At 37.6% G+C, this 18,840-nt stretch overlaps 1 protein-coding gene across 7 annotated transcripts in view; it reads left to right on the top strand.

Moving 5' to 3' along the window:
- ZEB2 (zinc finger E-box binding homeobox 2) overlaps positions 1–18,840 on the top strand; it is a 134,745-nt gene that overhangs the window by 108,638 nt on the left and 7,267 nt on the right. For all 7 annotated transcript variants that reach the window (XM_045066534.1, XM_045066535.1, XM_045066537.1 and 4 more), the window contains 5 exons: positions 6,450–6,638; positions 7,349–7,563; positions 10,201–10,309; positions 11,242–13,211; positions 14,638–14,818. In XM_045066534.1, the coding sequence (XP_044922469.1) occupies positions 6,450–6,638; positions 7,349–7,563; positions 10,201–10,309; positions 11,242–13,211; positions 14,638–14,818 (2,664 nt within the window). The remainder of the gene's footprint in view (positions 1–6,449; positions 6,639–7,348; positions 7,564–10,200; positions 10,310–11,241; positions 13,212–14,637; positions 14,819–18,840) is intronic.

The raw sequence follows: 18,840 nt of genomic DNA, 5'->3' as shown, positions 1-18,840 counted from the left end.
AGTTTCAGATATAATGTTCAATAATTCATCAGTTGCCTATAACACCCAGTACTCATCAGGTGCCCTCCGTAATGCCCATCACCCAGTTAACCCCATCCCCCGCCCTGCCCCCATCTCCCCTCCAGCAACCCTCAGTTTGTTTCCTAGAGTTAAGAGTCTCTCCTGGTTTGTGTCCTTCTCTGATGACTTCCCATTAAGTTTTCCCTCCCTTCCCCTATGTGGGCTTCTTTAAAAATTCAATACAGAAGACTAAATTAAAAGCAATTTTCTATGTTTTCTTATCATCTAGAATGTCAGTAAAAAGACTATGTTTCTAACAGATGATGAATACAGTTACCTAGATTTGTGATTGCTTCTCCGGGTCCCTTTGCCTTGACAAATAAAAGTCAAATTATATGACAAGTACATAATTTCTATATTATACTGAGAAGTATCCATATATGTATATTTATATACATATATATTCCTTTTATACATTTATGTATATATTCATACATTTATACATTATGTATTTATATGTCTGTATATTATAGAAGCACAGCCATTTCATGTATATATCTCTCAATATGTGAATCACAGAATCAGGAAAACAATTATCAATCAACACCATTGTGTCCTCATCCCAAAGCACACTCTCTGACATTAGTAGGCACTCAATAAATAGTTATTAAGCAGTGGGATGGATGAATGATTCAACCGCCCCTTTTTTTTACATGTATTTACTTCAGCTTTTCTAGATCCTCCAAGATGTTTTCTTTTTGTAAGAATTATTTATTCATTTTATGTTCATTAAAATGGCTTGGCATAATATTCAAACATATTTCTTCAATTTTTAAATGAAATGGAAAATGGAAAACATATCAGTTATAGTAGAATACCTGCCTTCCTACATGAACACATGCTCATTACAAATAAAGAAAATAAATGGCGAAGGGATGAAAGTAAATAGAGAAAAAAGGGAAAAAAGAAGGAATAAGTATCAAGGTCTCATTATGATTTAACTATTTGTAAACACTAAGCAAAACATACTTTTTTTTTTTAAGATTTTATCATTCATTTATTTGACAGACAGATATCACAAGTAGGCAGAGAAGCAGGCAGAGAGAGAGGAGGAACCAGGCTCCCCACTAAGCAGAGAGCCTGACGTGAGGCTCGATCCCAGGACCCTGGGATCATGACCTGAGCCGAAGGCAGAGGCTTTAACCCACTGAGCCACCCAGGTGCCCCAAAACATACTTTCAAGTATCTTTGAGAAAGTGTCCTAAAAACTCCGTTATGGGAGGTGCCTGAGTTGAAGACCAATACATCTCTTTCATTTAGAGTTCTATCTACATTGCTTGTTTTTTAAGCAATAACTTGAAAAGTCAATCCATATTGATGACTATCATTACCTAAAATTATCAATATCTAAGAGACATAAAAGTATTTGTGAAAGTATCATTAATAAGCAACATTAGTAAGAGTGAACATATTTACAAGAAACGTGAGGCTTTTCTAACTTGAAGCAACCTAGAAATTTATCCTAACAATAGTAAAATACACATGGGGTTGAAGAAACCTTTTTAATTAATGAAGTTTTTTGTTTTTGTTTTTTGTTTTAGATATAGAAAAGTTTACCTGATCTTAGGGGAGGTTTAGATATTTGTAAGATACTAGAGTAAATTTTAGAACTAAATGTAAAATCTCTGGAGAAAGCATGGAAAGAAATTACTTTGAGGTTTCTTGTGAATTTTTGTTAAGGTTTGATCATAAATGTCATGCAAATATCCTTTGTCAGTGTGTTTTGGAAGTTCTTCCAAGGAGACCAAGGAGTGGAGAGGATTACAGGGGGAAAAAAAAAAAAGGAAAATGAGGTTGATTTTACACTAGAAGAATGCAGTGGGGAATTCTATAACTTTGTAGTGAATTTTCTACCTCATTCCTGTGTCCACAATACAGTATTACAAAACCTTTGTAAAAACCAAAAATGTAAACTTCTGTACAGAACCAAAACTTCATTCTCCTCAGCAAGTTTGAGTAACCAAAATTTAATCCCATTATTGGTTCAAATATAACAATTAGGATGATTTTGAATCTCAGAGATTGAAACACACATAGCCTGAGGTAGAAAAGGGTTTTTTCCAGCTCCCATAATCTAAGGAGGTTTCACCACAGAGCCACTGGAAGGACACAGGTATAGCTTGGCCTCAGGAGCACATATATCTAGAAATGTACTGTCAGGACTTGCCATCTTGTCTTTGCTTTTCTCTTTTTTCTGCACACCTGCTTCAGTCTCTTTCTTCATAAATCTTCTTACCCTGCATGAGATAGACCAGTTTCTTTGTTCTACTCTTATAGATACAGTCACTTGAAGAAAATAGACTCCCTTGATACTCCCTTTGGAACAGTCCTAAAATTATAAGAAAGATTTGCTGACTCAGTTGGATCCATTGGCTACCTCTGGACAATCAACAGTTTGGCTTAGAGAATGGAGGACTAAGATAGGTTCACTTTAGGTGCCAACTAATATATTATGACTAGGGGAGCAGAATCATGCAATAACAGTGCAACTCCCTTGGGTACCATAAAGTTTGACATAGAGAATATGGGGGAGTCATTCCTAGGCAAAGGAGAATGTTGTAGAACTGGGCAGGAAAACCATATGTTAAAAGTACCCTTCACAACACCAAGTAAAAAAACACATTACTTCTGGGTTAGTTATGCCTAGGCTAGCTCATGGAAGTCTAGTATATAGCCCACTTATTAGATGTACAGCTCGTAGCATATCTGTACCACATGAAGAAAATCTTGATAAAGCAAGTAGATTTAAATGATTGAGAGCTGTCTTCTTCATGAAATTCTTTTCAAATACCTACCTGAACTCTACTGAACTCTTTCAAGGATATATGATCATCATTACACAATTAATCACATAATTGTAATAATTCTAGAATTGCCTAAATAGCAGGTCTGAATTCATAGCTCAACTGTGGGTATCTTATCTTATGCTTCCTTTTACTAGAAGACTTCTACACCAAGGTTAGTGTTAAACACATAATTTATTCTGCATTCATTCTGTAAATGATTCTTGAGAGCCTACTGCTTTCTAGGCAATATACTCAAAGCTCAGCATACAAAGATGATCAAAGATGATCTTTAAAGAGAGCATGTGATTTGAGGTCTTTTGTCTCTATCACACTTGACACAGAAATCTAGCATAGGCAGATTTGATCTAGCAAGTGAACTGCATCTCCAAATACCAGTAGTGTTGTTTCTAGATGCAGTTTAGTTTGCCTATCCAGAAAAATCAGAATTTTCCTCCTATTGAAGCCAAAAGGCTATTAATGCAAATCCCATCGAATTTGCATTTGGTTACATTTCTGATGGCAGCATTCATATGCAAATGAAAATCCATGAAAAGATAGCCAGATAATTCAAATAATTGCTGAAATATCAAGATAAAAGTAGGATGTTAAAATGTCCATCCATCCATGTTTACTAGGTTGCACTAAGGATCATCAAGTGGATCAGTGTTCTTTAAAAGCTAAAATAAGTCATGCCTTAAACATCTGACAACATTCAAATAGGTCTGGGTTCAAAAAGGAGTGGTTATGTGACTTTCCACTGCTATAGAGCTGAAAAAGAAAGTCCAGTCCCTGGTCAAATCAGTCAATTTGCTCAAAAGAGGTTCATCTTTGATCCACCATCTTGTCCCCTTTATCTCTTCTTGCGTTAAAAACAAAAGGTGATTTTTCAATAGATGTAAAGTCATTTTGATGATCCAAAACAGTGAACAAATAGTTTGTGCAAGATGTCAGTTCTTTGTACTCTCTAGAGACTTAATGGCTCAAGTTGAATGACACCATCATGTTCACTACCAATAAATACCATTTAGAAAGCATCTATGGCATCATGAGCATCTAACAGAAATTTGATTGATCTTAATCAATGTTCATGTTCTTCTGAAAGATTTAAGACTTGGGGGTGCCTGCTGGCTGCATTAGTAGAACATGCAACTCTTGATCTTGGGGTTGTGAGTTCGAGTCCCACATTGGGTACAGAGTTTACTTAAAAATGAAATCTTAGTAAATAAATAAATAAAAGAGTTAAAGACAAGATTTTGAGAAGGTTTAAACAAATTTCAAGATATAAAATCATAATCTACTATTATACATTCCAAACCTTTATTTGAAGGAAATATAGGTGTTGCAATCAGACTGTTGCTCTTATTCAACTTATCAGAAGTTGGAGTGGCAAAAGGGAAAGTTTTGAGATCATGCCACTCAGGATTCTTAGCATTTAGTTTAATAGTCTACAAAGTGTGATGCTCCCCAGTTTCCTTTTATTTGATACAATGTATTAGTTCATAGTTTCAAGTGCTTTTAGAATTCTGGTACTCCGTGCTTTGGTGGCTGTCACCTGTCATCCATCAAATTTGGAAAGCCTGAACCTAGGATAAGGTCTTAGCCTCTCCTTCCTTGGCACACCCAATCCTTCCCCCATGCCTAGTGTTTTTACTTGTTAAATATCTCAAATCCAGCCACTTCTCACAGTCTCCATCACCAATTCCTTAACCTTTACCTTTGCTTGATGGCAAGAAACTCCCAATTGGGTTCTCAGAATCAACTTTTCTTTTCCTGCAGTCCCTATCATATGATAGCCAAAGTTGTCATTTAAAAATACTGATAATTCACAATTTCATCCAGTCATCTTCTTGCTTAATACCTGTCAATGGCTTCCTGTTTCTCTTAGAATAAAACCCCAATCTGTAACAGGTCTACCGTATGCCACATGTTCTTGTTCCTTCCTGCTTCTCCACCCTCGCATCATATTGCTTCCCTTCCACCCTGGGCACATCAGCTCTGTCTCTTTGGATGGGGAAAGACACCATGCTCCTTCCAGGCCCTGCATCCTTGCACAAGCGGCTCTGCCCCAGCTTCTACAGCTAGTAAACTCTGTGCCTTCTCAATTAAAGTTTTCCTGATCTAGTCTCCATCAGGTCCCCCTGCTGCTTCTTTCAAACTACCACACAACGTCCTTCCCTAACACTTATGTGAGTGTGTAATATTTTTATTTTGGAGAAAATACCAGTTGTACTGATTGTTCTCGTGTCTCCTTGAAGGATGAAACTGCCTCTGTTTTTTGCTTATCGAAACAAGACGTGGCACCTACCATATACAGTCATTCAGTACTTGTTGAATTAATGGAAGGTTCCACTCTCTGTTCTTTTCATCTGTAGTCCACAAGTTCATAGCAGTGAAAGCAACAATAAAATTGAAAATAAAAAGAAAAATTGACTGGCTTGCGTGAACATCACCCTGGCACAAATGGTCAGAAATAATTAGTATGGCAAATACTGTAATATCTTTTATGAAAAGATGAGCAGGTGAGGTGAAGAATATAGGGGAATCAAGATTAACAGCTCTCAGAAACTATGAAAGCAGGTCTCCACCATTAGTTGTACTCGCAAAGGACTTTTATTCATCTACTTACAGTAGCAGGCACACTCCCAACACTGTCTTATGCATAAAAATGTTTATTTAGATTACTTAAGCCACAACTTATTTCCGAAACATATTTAGAGGTTTCAAATATACAAAGGCTTGTGACACGGTTGCTAAAATTGATTTGCAGCTCTTATTCATTTCATGGGAACAGAGTCATAATTACAAAAGTTAAAAATCATATCAAAATCACACAATAATATAGCCAGTTTCTTTTGCTTTTATGAAATATTTCTGTTAATTTTAATTCACTTCTATTTGTGAGCTTCATTTTACTTTCAGGCAGCTTTAAAATACTGAGCTAAATCTTGAAATTATAGGAAAAGATAAAGTGCCGCATCCCATGATTTTTTAACAAAGTCCCATTATTATCTCTCTAGGAATATCTATCCTTTCGCATCTGTGTCAGACTGTGTAGTCTTGGCCATCTGTGATGTGCAGAGAGTGGAAGGTTAAAAGCTTATATTTAGCAACAGGATGTATCTGTGGTTAGGCACGTTAAGTTTAGTGGACAATAAAAAATTAAATATACCTTTCTTAAAAGAAAAGGAAGTTTTATATAGACTGTTAAAGTGGCTTTGAGCTCCTATTATCTCTCATGTTTATGGATCTTAGAATGTAGCTCTGTTTTTTATTTTTTTAATTTTCCCTAAAAACAAACAAACAAACAAAAACATTTGAAACTATCTTTCATTCTTTGTGAATTATGAGGAACGGTATTCTGGGAAGAGGAAAATAAGATGTGCCTATTTAACGTAAAGCAAAGTGTCCTCCTTTTTTTTGCACATATGACAAGAATAAGCCTTCAGTCAATGACTGGTCATGTGCGATACTTCTCCCAAATAAAGTAGCTATTTGCTGTCTTTTTGCAAGTCAATATTCCGTACTAACAATGCCATGAATGGGCTTGGGCCCCTGGGAAGAAGGCCCCACAAAGATATTTATGATGTCCTCTTATGATTTCAGTTAAGAATGCAAATTGCATATCAGACTTTGAGGAATACTTTGCCAAAAGAAAACTGGAGGAACGCGATGGCCATGCAGTCAGCATCGAGGAGTACCTTCAGCGCAGTGACACAGCCATTATTTACCCAGAAGCCCCCGAGGAGCTGTCTCGCCTTGGCACGCCAGAGGCCAATGGGCAAGAAGAAAATGGTGAGGCTGTAATTCATTTTTAGCCACTACACTGACCTCTGCAGCTGTTACAATTACAAATGCACTACATGCCTGGGTGTTTACCTTAAAATTTGAAGAACAGCTGCAGAGGCATGGAATTTCATGAGCAAAGATTAGAACTGTAATTTTAGGGTATTGTGAAATTTTTTTTTGTCAGCAAATTTGTGTCATTTGTACATCCAATAAAGAACAAGAACAATTAGAGCCTATTTCTAAGAGATAAAAATATCGAAATTGATTCCAATGTTTCTGAAATATTTCACTTTTGAGGAACCAAAAAAAAAAAAAAAGTTGAGAAAGAGTGACCCCTCGCCTTCCCTTTCTTGTTTACTGACACCTGAAACAGCTCTCTGGCCGGCTGTGAATTCCCGAGTCGCATGTGACCAAAGGTTTTTACCACGAACTGTCAGTCACCTAAAGAGAATTTCCTCATTTATCAGCTGTTTAAATTTCCCCCCAAAAGCGCCAGTAATTAATTAACTTCCCAGCGCAGTGTGAGCTGATTCCGACAAGTCTGCGCCGGGTGTGCGAGGGGACCGGCGCGCGCGGAGGCCGAGCGCAATGATGGCGCTCTCGTGGAGCAGATTGCAGTGATTCCTGTCATACCAGCCCGGGCAGGCAGCCCATTAGCTGCCATTGATTTACTGACCTTTTGGCCTGCTTCTCTCCCTCTCGTCTCTCGGCTACAGACCTGCCACCTGGAACTCCAGATGCTTTTGCCCAACTGCTGACCTGCCCCTACTGCGACCGGGGCTACAAGCGCTTGACATCACTGAAGGAGCACATCAAGTACCGCCACGAGAAGAACGAAGAGAACTTTTCCTGCCCTCTTTGTAGCTACACGTTTGCCTACCGCACCCAGCTCGAGCGGCATATGGTGACGCACAAGCCAGGGACAGATCAGGTGGGGGGTTGGTTTTAAGTGATTTCTTTCTATAATAACCCCTTAGAGAAACGATATTGCTTTGATTGGCAATCATTATTAATTTTTCATGGCATTTTGAAGATGCAGATCTTTTAATGGTAATAGCTTTAATTGAGGTCTAAATGATTTTTTGATGGTCTCTTCTAATATGATTTAATAGTCTTATGTTCACGATCGAATGAGTGTGTTAATTTCTAATTTAGAAATTTTATTTGCACTTTAACTTGACTTTAGTTTCATTTTTATGTTCCACAAAAAAGTGAATGAAATCGTAGCATTTTAATTATACATTATTAAACATCTCAGCAATTTTAATTCCATTTTTCACCTAGTTTTACTCAGAATTTTTTTTTTCATATAGGATCTAAGTCAGAGTAAAGGAAGTGTGTTTTTCTTTCATTTGTCATATAATACCTTCACGTACTTAGAGTATTTTTATAAGCTGCTACTAGTTTCTGAAATCTAAGTAAGCATTTTTTTTTAAATCAAAAAGACATATTACACGTCTGTATAGGTATAAAATAAACTGGATTGATACTACAATATTGGACCTACATTTTAAATGATCCCTTTTGATTTGCATGCCTCTGGCTAAACGTTAAGCTTGTTCTGCCTCATTTGGTTGATTTGTGTTAAAAATAAAAACTCTGTTTTGAACAGGTAAGCGTAGCTTCTAAAATCCTTAAAATGTTTGAATAGGATCGATTCACAGTGTCCCTTCCATGTTTTAGCAACACTGCTCTTTCTGCCCTCCTGGGAGAACTGACTGCAGGTTGATCTTATGTGTTTGAATGGTAACAGAAATGGTGTGTCTGAAGTCCCAATAACTGGCCTTACCCATCTGGAAGCCTCCTATTTAAGCCTCGCTACCGTATCTGTTTAAAAAAAAAAAACAAAAAACGATTTAACAGGATATTCTGTAACATTCTTATGTTTCTTTTTTCTCCTGGGCATTATTTTCTTTGATTGAGGAAAATGAGAATAACCAAACCCAATCAAGAAATGGTGATGATGCTTTATTATGGAATTTTACTATTATAATAGAATAGCTCAGGAAAATCATTCCATTCAGATCTGATTGGGCTTGTCACCTTTGAACCTTTTTCGAAGTTCAGCTACAAAAGCTATGCTCGCATAGTTACCCTTATGTAACAGTTTATCTCCCCTTGCTTATAGGAACAAAAACTCCAGGAAAAAAAAAAGTGCCTAGATATTTATCTAGCATAACTGCTTTAAATTTCACATGCAGAAGTGTGATTGTGTTGGCGCATTATGAATGGTAGCTTTGGTGTTGAAAAGTCCCCTCATTTGCTCATGGCATTTACAATTAGTAAATTAAAATGATTGTATCATATTAACAGTGGCACAACTAAAGTTTATAGTAGTCCTCTGAGGGCTGTGGGGGGAGACAAAGCAGCTGTTGCTGTTTGTTTATGCAACTCAGCAACATATGAGCGCTGGTCCCTCAATGGCGCTCGGCGGGCTGGGCTCCGCTTGATCTTTGAAGGTTGCTGCTGTTTGAACAAACCTCCCTGTGTCCCATGTAACACCATCTGTCTCACTAGGAATGTGGGAAGATTCAGCACACCCTAGCAGTTGTCATACCGTTTCTGTGCTGTCTTTTTGCAAAAGGCTTTTGTGTCATTGCTGCTTGAAAAAGGCTGACCTCCTACCTTGAGCATCCAGAGTGGATGACTGTATTTTTTTTTTTTTTTTTTTAGAATTCTAAGTCACAGTGCTTTTTTTCTCTTGTTCAAAAAGGTCAGCTGTGTTTGATTATATCTTTGCTGCTTTTAACTTGTCTTTTCAGCAAACTTTTTTTTTTTTTTGTCCCTACTCCCTAGCACACTACTAAAAAGGAAAATGAAAAGTCGTTGAAGTCCTTCCTATTGGCCTGTGATAAAACTGCTCAAGCAGCTATAACCCAAGATGTTGTCTCTTACATTTGATAATGAATCAAATCTGATATGCAACACGTCAGGAAAAACAGGGTTTACATTTGCTACTAGCACAGTGAATGGGATATTTAAACATGCTTATCACATAATGAAATATTTATAGTCAAGAATTTTTTTTGTTTATGTATGTGTGCTTATTTTTTTCTCCTTTAAAATTGATATTGCTTTAGCATGAGCTATACTTTTACCCCGATACAGAAAATTTGATAAAATTAGTTCTTTGCATGGGGAGTTTTTTTGGAGACTACTTAGAATTTTTCAGGATAATATTTATTTTTTTCCTTGACAAAACAGTTGCATTCCAACAGGGAATCTTCAGATTTTAGAATGTGCACTAAACACAGAGAACCACAAACATCTTTACAATTATACTTTCTCATCTCCAAAGGCTCAAAGAAACATTTTGGAAAAGAGACTACAGAGATAATTCTAAAGCAAGTGTTGGATGCGCATGTGAAAGCACTTTTTTTTTTATTTGTTCCGATTTTATTGCCAACATTATCACTTTTATTGCAACTCTGAAAGACTGGGCAAATAAATAAACATGCACTCAAACCTTTTGGCCTGTCTAAAAAATGGAGGCCTTTTAAAAATATTTGTAACAAATTTCCTTTGTTCCTCCCACACAAAACTGATGTCAGTCTTTCCCCTTTTATAGCACCAAATGCTGACCCAAGGAGCAGGTAATCGCAAGTTCAAATGCACAGAGTGCGGCAAGGCTTTCAAATATAAACACCATCTGAAAGAACACCTGCGAATTCACAGTGGTGAGTAGCAGAGGTGCCGGTGCTCACATTTGCATTTTGTTTCATTAGGGGAGTTTTAAAAGATTGTTTAAAATTTACGCAATCCTGTTTGTAGCTTTCTGGAACTAGCCTTTTATTTCACAAACTACGTGAGCCTGCTCAGCCTTCATGAGACCTATGGTACCACCAGTGGCATGATCTTACAAAAAGAAAAGCCATGTTTAGACTTCCTAAAAATCGCCAACGCTTTGATTTATTACAAAATCTAGAGGCTCCTTTTTGGTCCTTTCAAATGCTCTTCTACAGATTAAATATTTTTGACCTGAAGAAACTCAGCTGGCAAATTTTGAAGGGTATTCATTTTTGATACCTAACCATGAAAGAAAACGTTGAAGAATTTTGGATGAGAGCTTTTGTATGATAAATGTTCCTTGATTCCTGGGAGCTGTATATTACAGAACAACATCCGACCACTGAGATTTCTTCTTTATAACTATTTTGATAGCTCTGCCAAGCATTTTATTACCAAATTGGATGCTATTCAAAGGACTAGTTGGATTGGTAGAATCAATGGAATCTCTACAGAGTTGATTAAAGCCATGGCGACACTTCCCTTTAAATACTGTGACATCTTTATTGTGTTATTGACCACACATTAATCTGACACTCTGTTTAAATAGGAGGCTGCCGATGGCAAGACGAGATTTGGGATCTTGGCTGAAAAAGGCATAGATAGCCCTCACCTTCCACTGCTAACATCTTGAATTATGTCCTCTCAGGGTAGATAAAGCCCAGAAACAGTTATGGCCACATAATTCTAAGCTAAGCACCTAGAATGTGGAGGTACCCCATTGTGTTCCTTCCCTTTGGTTTCACAGACTCTTGTATTGGTAGACAATTGTAATCATTACCCAGTTGAAGAAATGTAATGTTGATTTTGATTATCATTTTAGGTGAAAAACCGTACGAGTGCCCAAACTGCAAGAAGCGTTTCTCCCATTCTGGTTCCTACAGCTCACACATCAGCAGCAAGAAATGTATTGGTTTAATCTCTGTAAATGGCCGAATGAGAAACAATATCAAGACGGGTTCTTCCCCTAATTCTGTTTCTTCTTCTCCTACTAATTCAGCTATTACCCAGTTAAGAAACAAATTGGAGAATGGAAAGCCACTTAGTATGTCTGAACAGACAGGCTTACTTAAAATTAAAACAGAACCACTAGACTTCAATGACTATAAAGTTCTTATGGCCACACACGGGTTTAGTGGCACTAGTCCCTTCATGAATGGTGCACTTGGAGCCACCAGCCCTTTGGGAGTTCATCCATCTGCTCAGAGTCCAATGCAGCACTTAGGTGTAGGGATGGAAGCCCCTTTACTCGGATTTCCCACAATGAATAGTAACTTAAGCGAAGTACAAAAGGTTCTACAGATTGTGGACAATACGGTTTCCAGGCAAAAAATGGACTGCAAAGCTGAAGAAATTTCCAAGTTGAAAGGTTATCACATGAAGGATCCATGCTCTCAACCTGAGGAACAAGGAGTTACTTCTCCTAATATTCCACCCGTAGGTCTTCCAGTAGTGAGTCATAATGGTGCCACTAAGAGTATTATTGACTATACATTAGAAAAAGTCAATGAAGCCAAAGCTTGCCTCCAGAGCTTGACCACTGACTCAAGGAGACAGATCAGTAATATCAAGAAAGAGAAGCTACGTACTTTAATAGATTTGGTCACTGATGATAAAATGATCGAGAACCACAACATATCCACTCCATTTTCTTGCCAGTTCTGTAAAGAAAGCTTCCCTGGCCCCATTCCCTTGCATCAGCATGAACGTTACCTTTGTAAGATGAACGAAGAGATCAAGGCAGTCCTGCAACCTCACGACAACATAGTCCCCAACAAAGCTGGAGTTTTTGTTGATAATAAAGCCCTCCTCTTGTCATCTGTACTTTCTGAGAAAGGAATGACAAGCCCCATCAACCCATACAAGGACCACATGTCTGTACTGAAAGCATATTATGCTATGAACATGGAGCCCAATTCTGATGAACTGCTGAAAATTTCCATTGCTGTGGGCCTTCCTCAGGAATTTGTGAAGGAATGGTTTGAGCAACGAAAAGTCTACCAGTATTCAAATTCCAGGTCACCATCACTGGAAAGGAACTCCAAGCCGCTAGCTCCCAACAGTAACCCTCCCACAAAAGACTCTTTATTACCCAGGTCTCCCGTAAAACCTATGGACTCCATTACATCACCATCCATAGCAGAACTCCACAACAGTGTGACGAATTGTGATCCTCCTCTCAGGCTAACCAAACCTTCCCATTTTACCAATATTAAACCAGTTGAGAAATTGGACCACTCAAGGAGTAATACTCCCTCCCCCTTAAATCTTTCCTCCACATCTTCTAAAAACTCCCACAGTAGTTCTTACACTCCAAACAGCTTCTCTTCCGAGGAGCTCCAGGCTGAGCCTTTGGACTTGTCATTACCAAAACAAATGAAAGAACCCAAAAGTATTATAGCCACAAAGAACAAAACAAAAGCTAGCAGCATAACTTTAGACCATAACAGTGTTTCTTCATCATCTGAAAATTCGGATGAGCCTCTAAACTTGACTTTTATCAAGAAGGAGTTTTCAAACTCAAATAATCTGGACAGCAAAAGCACTAACCCAGTGTTCGGCATGAACCCATTTAGTGCCAAAACTTTGTACACAGCTCTTCCTCCACAAAGCGCATTTCCCCCTGCCACTTTCATGCCACCAGTCCAGACCAGTATCCCTGGGCTCCGACCATACCCGGGACTGGATCAGATGAGCTTCCTACCACACATGGCCTATACCTACCCAACTGGAGCAGCTACTTTCGCTGATATGCAGCAGAGGAGAAAGTACCAGCGGAAACAAGGATTTCAGGTAATGGGACCTACCCTTTTTCTCTGAACAGAGGAGACCTTGAAAATTATACTATGCCGGGTATGTGCATGCGGGGTGGAGGGAGTCTTAGAACAAAATCAAGTGCTGTCTTTTCAGCAGACAGCAGACATGACAGAGTTGGTTTTCACTTGAACCTCAAACCGGCTGGGCTAGACAAACAAATGGAGAATCAGAAGAACACAGAGCTATGGGAACACGGCTGCCTTACAAAAGATAAAGAGCTTCAGACTTATTTTTGAGGCTTATTTAGATTGATCTGTATGCTTTTAGAATTATACACCGCTAACGGTATTTGACAGGACTTCCACAGAGGCTAAAGGTTAGCATCTAGAACAGTACCCTACTTGTGTAAATGTTCACAGTTCACAGTCTGCAAAGACACATATGAGTCTGATATGTACTTGGTTTTATAGAAAATAGTGTATTTTGGAGACTATTTTAAAACCCATTTTGCACATTCCACTTGACTTCTGATGTGCTTTTCAAACCAGTGAATGATTTATGGTTTTCCAATCCAAATGCAGGTATGTTTTAACAACATGAAGTATAATCCCTGTTTGCAAAATAGGAGCATAAGTAGCCGTGCACCTCTGTAACAGCTGTTCCAGGCTTCCAATTTACAGTACATCTGCCCTCTTTGTAAATGTATTTAAGCCTATTTAATCTCTTCTAATATTAATTAGTGCAAACGTAGTCTAAGAAAACGGAACTGTGAGCTAGCAAATGGAAATGTATATTATCATGCAAGTTTGTACTCCTTTGGATCAAGACAAAATAAATATCAAGAAATTTAATAATTTACTGATCCACATTTATTATTGCTCAATGCTGAAGGCTGTTTTAACATAGATAGAACATTGATAAAAAGTGTTATTAATATTCCCTATTTCAAATTAGAAAATTAAATATAAAAATATAGCTTGAGGCCTTTAGTTGGTAGACATACATTTAAATGGATTGCATAATAATAACATTTTGTACCTAAATATAAAATTCAATTAAAATGGGGTTTCTACAGCTACAGACCATTTCTAAAGTTAACCACATTGAAAATACACAAATTCTGATGTTTGATTTTCACTTGTGGATATTTCATGATATAAAGGAAACTGAGGATTTTAGAAAATTTTATGTTTTTCTGACCTTCAGAGTTGACCATTTTTTACCCTTAAAAAACAATGAGCTCTACCATCCAGGATGGAGGAGGTTTCTATTTTGGTTGAAAGGTGAGACCTCATACATTGTTCATGGAAAGTAGTATTTGTTTTTTGTTTTGTTTTGTTTTTTAAATGAGATTGACTAATAGCAAGCACTTTTGAGGTTCTCCAAATGTCAGCCTACGTGAAATTGTTTGGTGTAAACACAAGGAGAAGCGACTATGTTGAACTATGTGATTATATCACAGGGAGAATTGCTTGATGGAGCACAAGACTACATGTCAGGCCTAGATGACATGACAGACTCCGACTCCTGTCTGTCTCGAAAGAAGATCAAGAAGACAGAGAGTGGCATGTATGCATGTGACTTATGTGACAAGACATTCCAGAAAAGCAGTTCCCTTCTGCGACATAAATACGAACACACAGGTATGAGTGACTTTGACTAGCTAGTTAGAGCTTCCCGGCCTGCTGCACATTTCATAATATTTAATGAGTACACTTGTGCGACATAAGATGTAGCATATGCTGATACCTTCAACAAGGAAGAAATAATGCTTTTGCCTAGCTCCGTAGGACTTTTTTGTTGCCTGTTTATTGGATCATTCATGTGTTTATGAGTGTGCTTGTCTTCCTATCTTTCAAGTTAATCTGTAAGCCAAATTCACAGATCCTGTCGAAGGTACATTTAAGTGGCCAGGGCCAGGAAATGGCATGACACAAGCCAGTTATTGAAAATATGTTCAAATTCTCAAGTTGCAGTGGCTCTATGTAAAGATTTAATGAAAAATTCAGTCAGTGATGTATTAGATTTATCAGCCAAACTTCAAGTAAGCTGCACCTTAGAGGTGGTTCTGTTTAGTCTTATAAATTGGCCATTTTTTGAACATGGCGGAAGTGTTAGTACTGTGAGAGAAAAAGGTATAAGTAAAGTAATATGCCAAATGAGCTACGGAAACTACTTCTATTTGGAAGACTAAAATAAAACTTTCTAAATTTAATTAGCTTATTTCCAATTCATGCATTACTAATTAGGAACAATTATACAGAGTTGACAAGATAGCAGCCTAGTTCTTCCTTACGAGTAGTGAGATAGTGGGTTAATTTTTGAAAAGAAAGGCAAAGGACCATAATGCGAAGCAGTGTTGGTTCCCACAATCCAAGATCCGATCTGCAGCTCCGCAGTGGAGCCGCACCTGTGCTCACTCCGTCCCTCCTCCTCCTTCCTCCACCTTTAACCACCAAGCAACCCAGCCTCCAGCGCCAACTTTTCTCCTCTACAAATTTGGCACACTGTCCTGGCTCTCCATGGGAAAAGAAAGAGTGTAGGATCTCAATGAAAATATTGGCAGGGGGAAATTATATAAAAACTCACTTTTTAAATGAGAATGTCTAGTATCAAACATTTTAATATGGAGTGAAAAAATTAGCCTAACAGTGCTCTTGGGGGAAAAGTGGTGAAAAGACCAAAAAAAAATTAAAAAAATAAAAAGATAAAAGAAGAAAGGGTAATAATGTGAGTACTACCCGCTGTATTCTGACAAAGTATGTGGCTTTTTAGTGATTGAAAACTATCCTTGGGGAGCAGTCCTCCTCCTCATCTTCTTTCTTCCCTCACTGAGCATGTGTGGGAGGCAGCCTGAGAGTGGGAGGAAGCTGGGGGAACAGGAGGTGCTGGAGGATATTGGTGAAGAGAACCAAGTTGATAAATAACAGTACCCCAGTAATCTCTCTTTCTTCAATGATCTGATATTGTTATTATTTTTAAAGTTCAATTAAAGATACGTTAAAGACAGCCTAGTTTGAAAAGCAAGTCCCAATAGTTTCTATACTTGTGTGATATAATTCCGTGTTTGAAATGCCAAAATTTTCCTAATTTTGTCTTTTATCAGAGATATCTATAGATGTTTTCTTTAGTACCAAGTCCTATTTAAATATTTATGAAGATATTTTCATAGCTAAATTTAATATTTTAATCAACCTCAAATATATTTTGTATTTCATTATTCAGCTACAATAGGCACATCACTGAAGGCATCTTTCCCTCTCTGATTGGTTTTATTATATGACCATATGCAAACTCTATCATTTACTACATGGTGAGTGTAAAACTTTTATTTTAGTGAGGGCTATCATACATATTGACATCCCGTCAATATCTTTATTTCTTATAAATGAGATAGTCCATAAACTTCATAGGCATATAGACAGTTGAGAGACCCAAAAGTTGACAAACATAAATATGCATAATCAATCTGAAAATGATGCTGTATTTAAAAAAATAAAAATAAAGTGTCTTGGTTCTTTAAGATGTGAGATCTGCTGCCTAGAAGTAATGTATAGCAACAGGATCCTAACCATCCAATGACTTCTTTAAATGTGTGATTCATTATCCTCCTGTTGGCTTCCTGGCCTATCGAGTTTCTAGTGTGTTAACTTTTTGGTCTCTTGACCAAACATCTCATGACATTACTGCTGTCAGTGTATTAGATTCCATCACCGTGAAGTTCTTCATGAATTTTCTAGCACTGTGATGTATGTAAAAATTTAGTCCATTTTCCTTTCCTAATTGGGCCCCAGAAGCCTTCCATTTATTTATATTAAGTATTAGTAATAATTTGAGAATGTACTAATGTGAAAATTGTACATGAGAACAGTCTCTGGGTTGATTGATTCTAAGATTGGGAAATCAAGTTGAATCGTCATTTGATTATGGGCTGATTTTACAAATGTGTCATTGATAAAGTGTGTTTGTTACACCTGTCCACAATTTAGCATACAGAATGGCTGAAGTTAAGAAGGAAATTATGAACTGCTTTTTCTTGAGATCTTGTGCTCTTTTACCTTGAATTGTTTAATTTATTTCCTAGGCAGACACCAAAGACTTAATGCTTAATTTTACTTAATGATGGCGTATTGCTTGCGTGCTTTTCCTGGGGCCTGGACTGGGATCAGGATTGGGAAGTTGACTTCAGTGGGATTAATTGTCACAAGTCAGGACAGTGAAACAGAAAATCTGAAACTCCTGTTAGGCACTGTCACGAACTCATTTGTATTCCACTAAAATTTAAATCTGACATTTATTGAGTACTTTTTCTATTGAGACATTGTGGTAGGTACTCTTAAACCTACCTTATTCAGAAAAGTAATAAAAATGTTTCTACTTTTGCATAGATAAAGTCAAAGTTTTAAATAAATTACCAGTCAATTTTGTTTCTCAATTATATGATAATATTTTTCATACCACAAACCTTCCATTTATTAACTTCAGTTATCATTCTAGCTGTCAGGTGAATCATGAACCTTGAGATTAGGGAAAAAAATTATCCTAAAAAGTTTGATTCACTCAATGTCAACTTGGGTATATTCTGAACCGTGTTCATGTGGAAATTTAATTCCAGGAATCTTGACTTAAAGCAGGTAAACCAAACAAACAAATTAAAAAGAGATGAAATTCCAAGGCTTTCCTACTTAAATTGAACTTACTAAATTCTTACCAGCGACACTTCTGGAGAGTACTAGAATTTTTAGTGCAAGTTTTAGCTCAGTCCCCCAACCCACCCCCCAAATTCTGTCCTTTGCATGGTGTAATAGCTGCACATTTTATTCCTTCAGATTGTCAGTTCGTACTATAGAATTAATGTATTTCTATTATTAGCATGTTGTTTGTTATTGATTGAATTCCCTGAAAATTGATCGCCTGTAACCAGAATACCTATATAATAGACTGCAGCTTAATGAGCACCCCCCCATGCATTTCTAACAGGCCTTGAAACTTGTCCTGGAGAGTGTCTGTTCTCTCTCAGGACACTGCTCTGTGTTTTGTTCCTTTGGAAAAGAGAGAGCCATTTCAGCTGTGGTCACTGTGATGTTCATTCACGATTATTCACAGCCCATCCACGAAGTCACCTAACTCTCTCACCTCCTGTGCTCCTGAGCTGATGAGACATCCAAAGGAGGTTATAGGACAGTTCTCCCTACGCATGCTGTAGCAACTAAAGCACCGAGAAATTTTTCATCTACAATTTCTCTTCTTCCCATTCGGATTTACTTCTTCCATGTACTCTGCTCTTTATCTTGCTTACCACTTGGGGAGTTATTGAACGTGTACTGATAAAAACAAATAAAATTATCTAACATTAATTGAGTGCTTACTACGTGCAATCCTTGTAACTAACCACTTTAACTACATTACCTCGTTTACTCCTTATGCCTGGGCCACATGTTAAGGGCCCCCAAATGACCTCCTTTATGCCAACAAGGACCCTGATCCTCAGAGAGGTTAATATGCCTGTGTTGCACAGCTAGTTGTAAAAGACACATTCAAACTGAGGCAATCGGACTCCAAACCGTCTCCACGATCTAAACCAGCACCATCCTGCCCCTGTGAATGAACCACTGTCTGACACGTCTTATCCTTGTCCCTGAGAACATCTTTTTCTTTAAGGTCC

Source organism: Mustela putorius, unplaced genomic scaffold (assembly GCF_011764305.1).
Source record: "Mustela putorius furo isolate JIRA1106 unplaced genomic scaffold, ASM1176430v1.1 tig00003867_pilon_pilon_pilon, whole genome shotgun sequence".
NCBI lineage: Eukaryota > Metazoa > Chordata > Mammalia > Carnivora > Mustelidae > Mustela > Mustela putorius.
The sequence above is the reverse complement of the archived record's forward strand: the minus strand, read 5'-3'. Positions and strand labels throughout refer to the sequence as shown.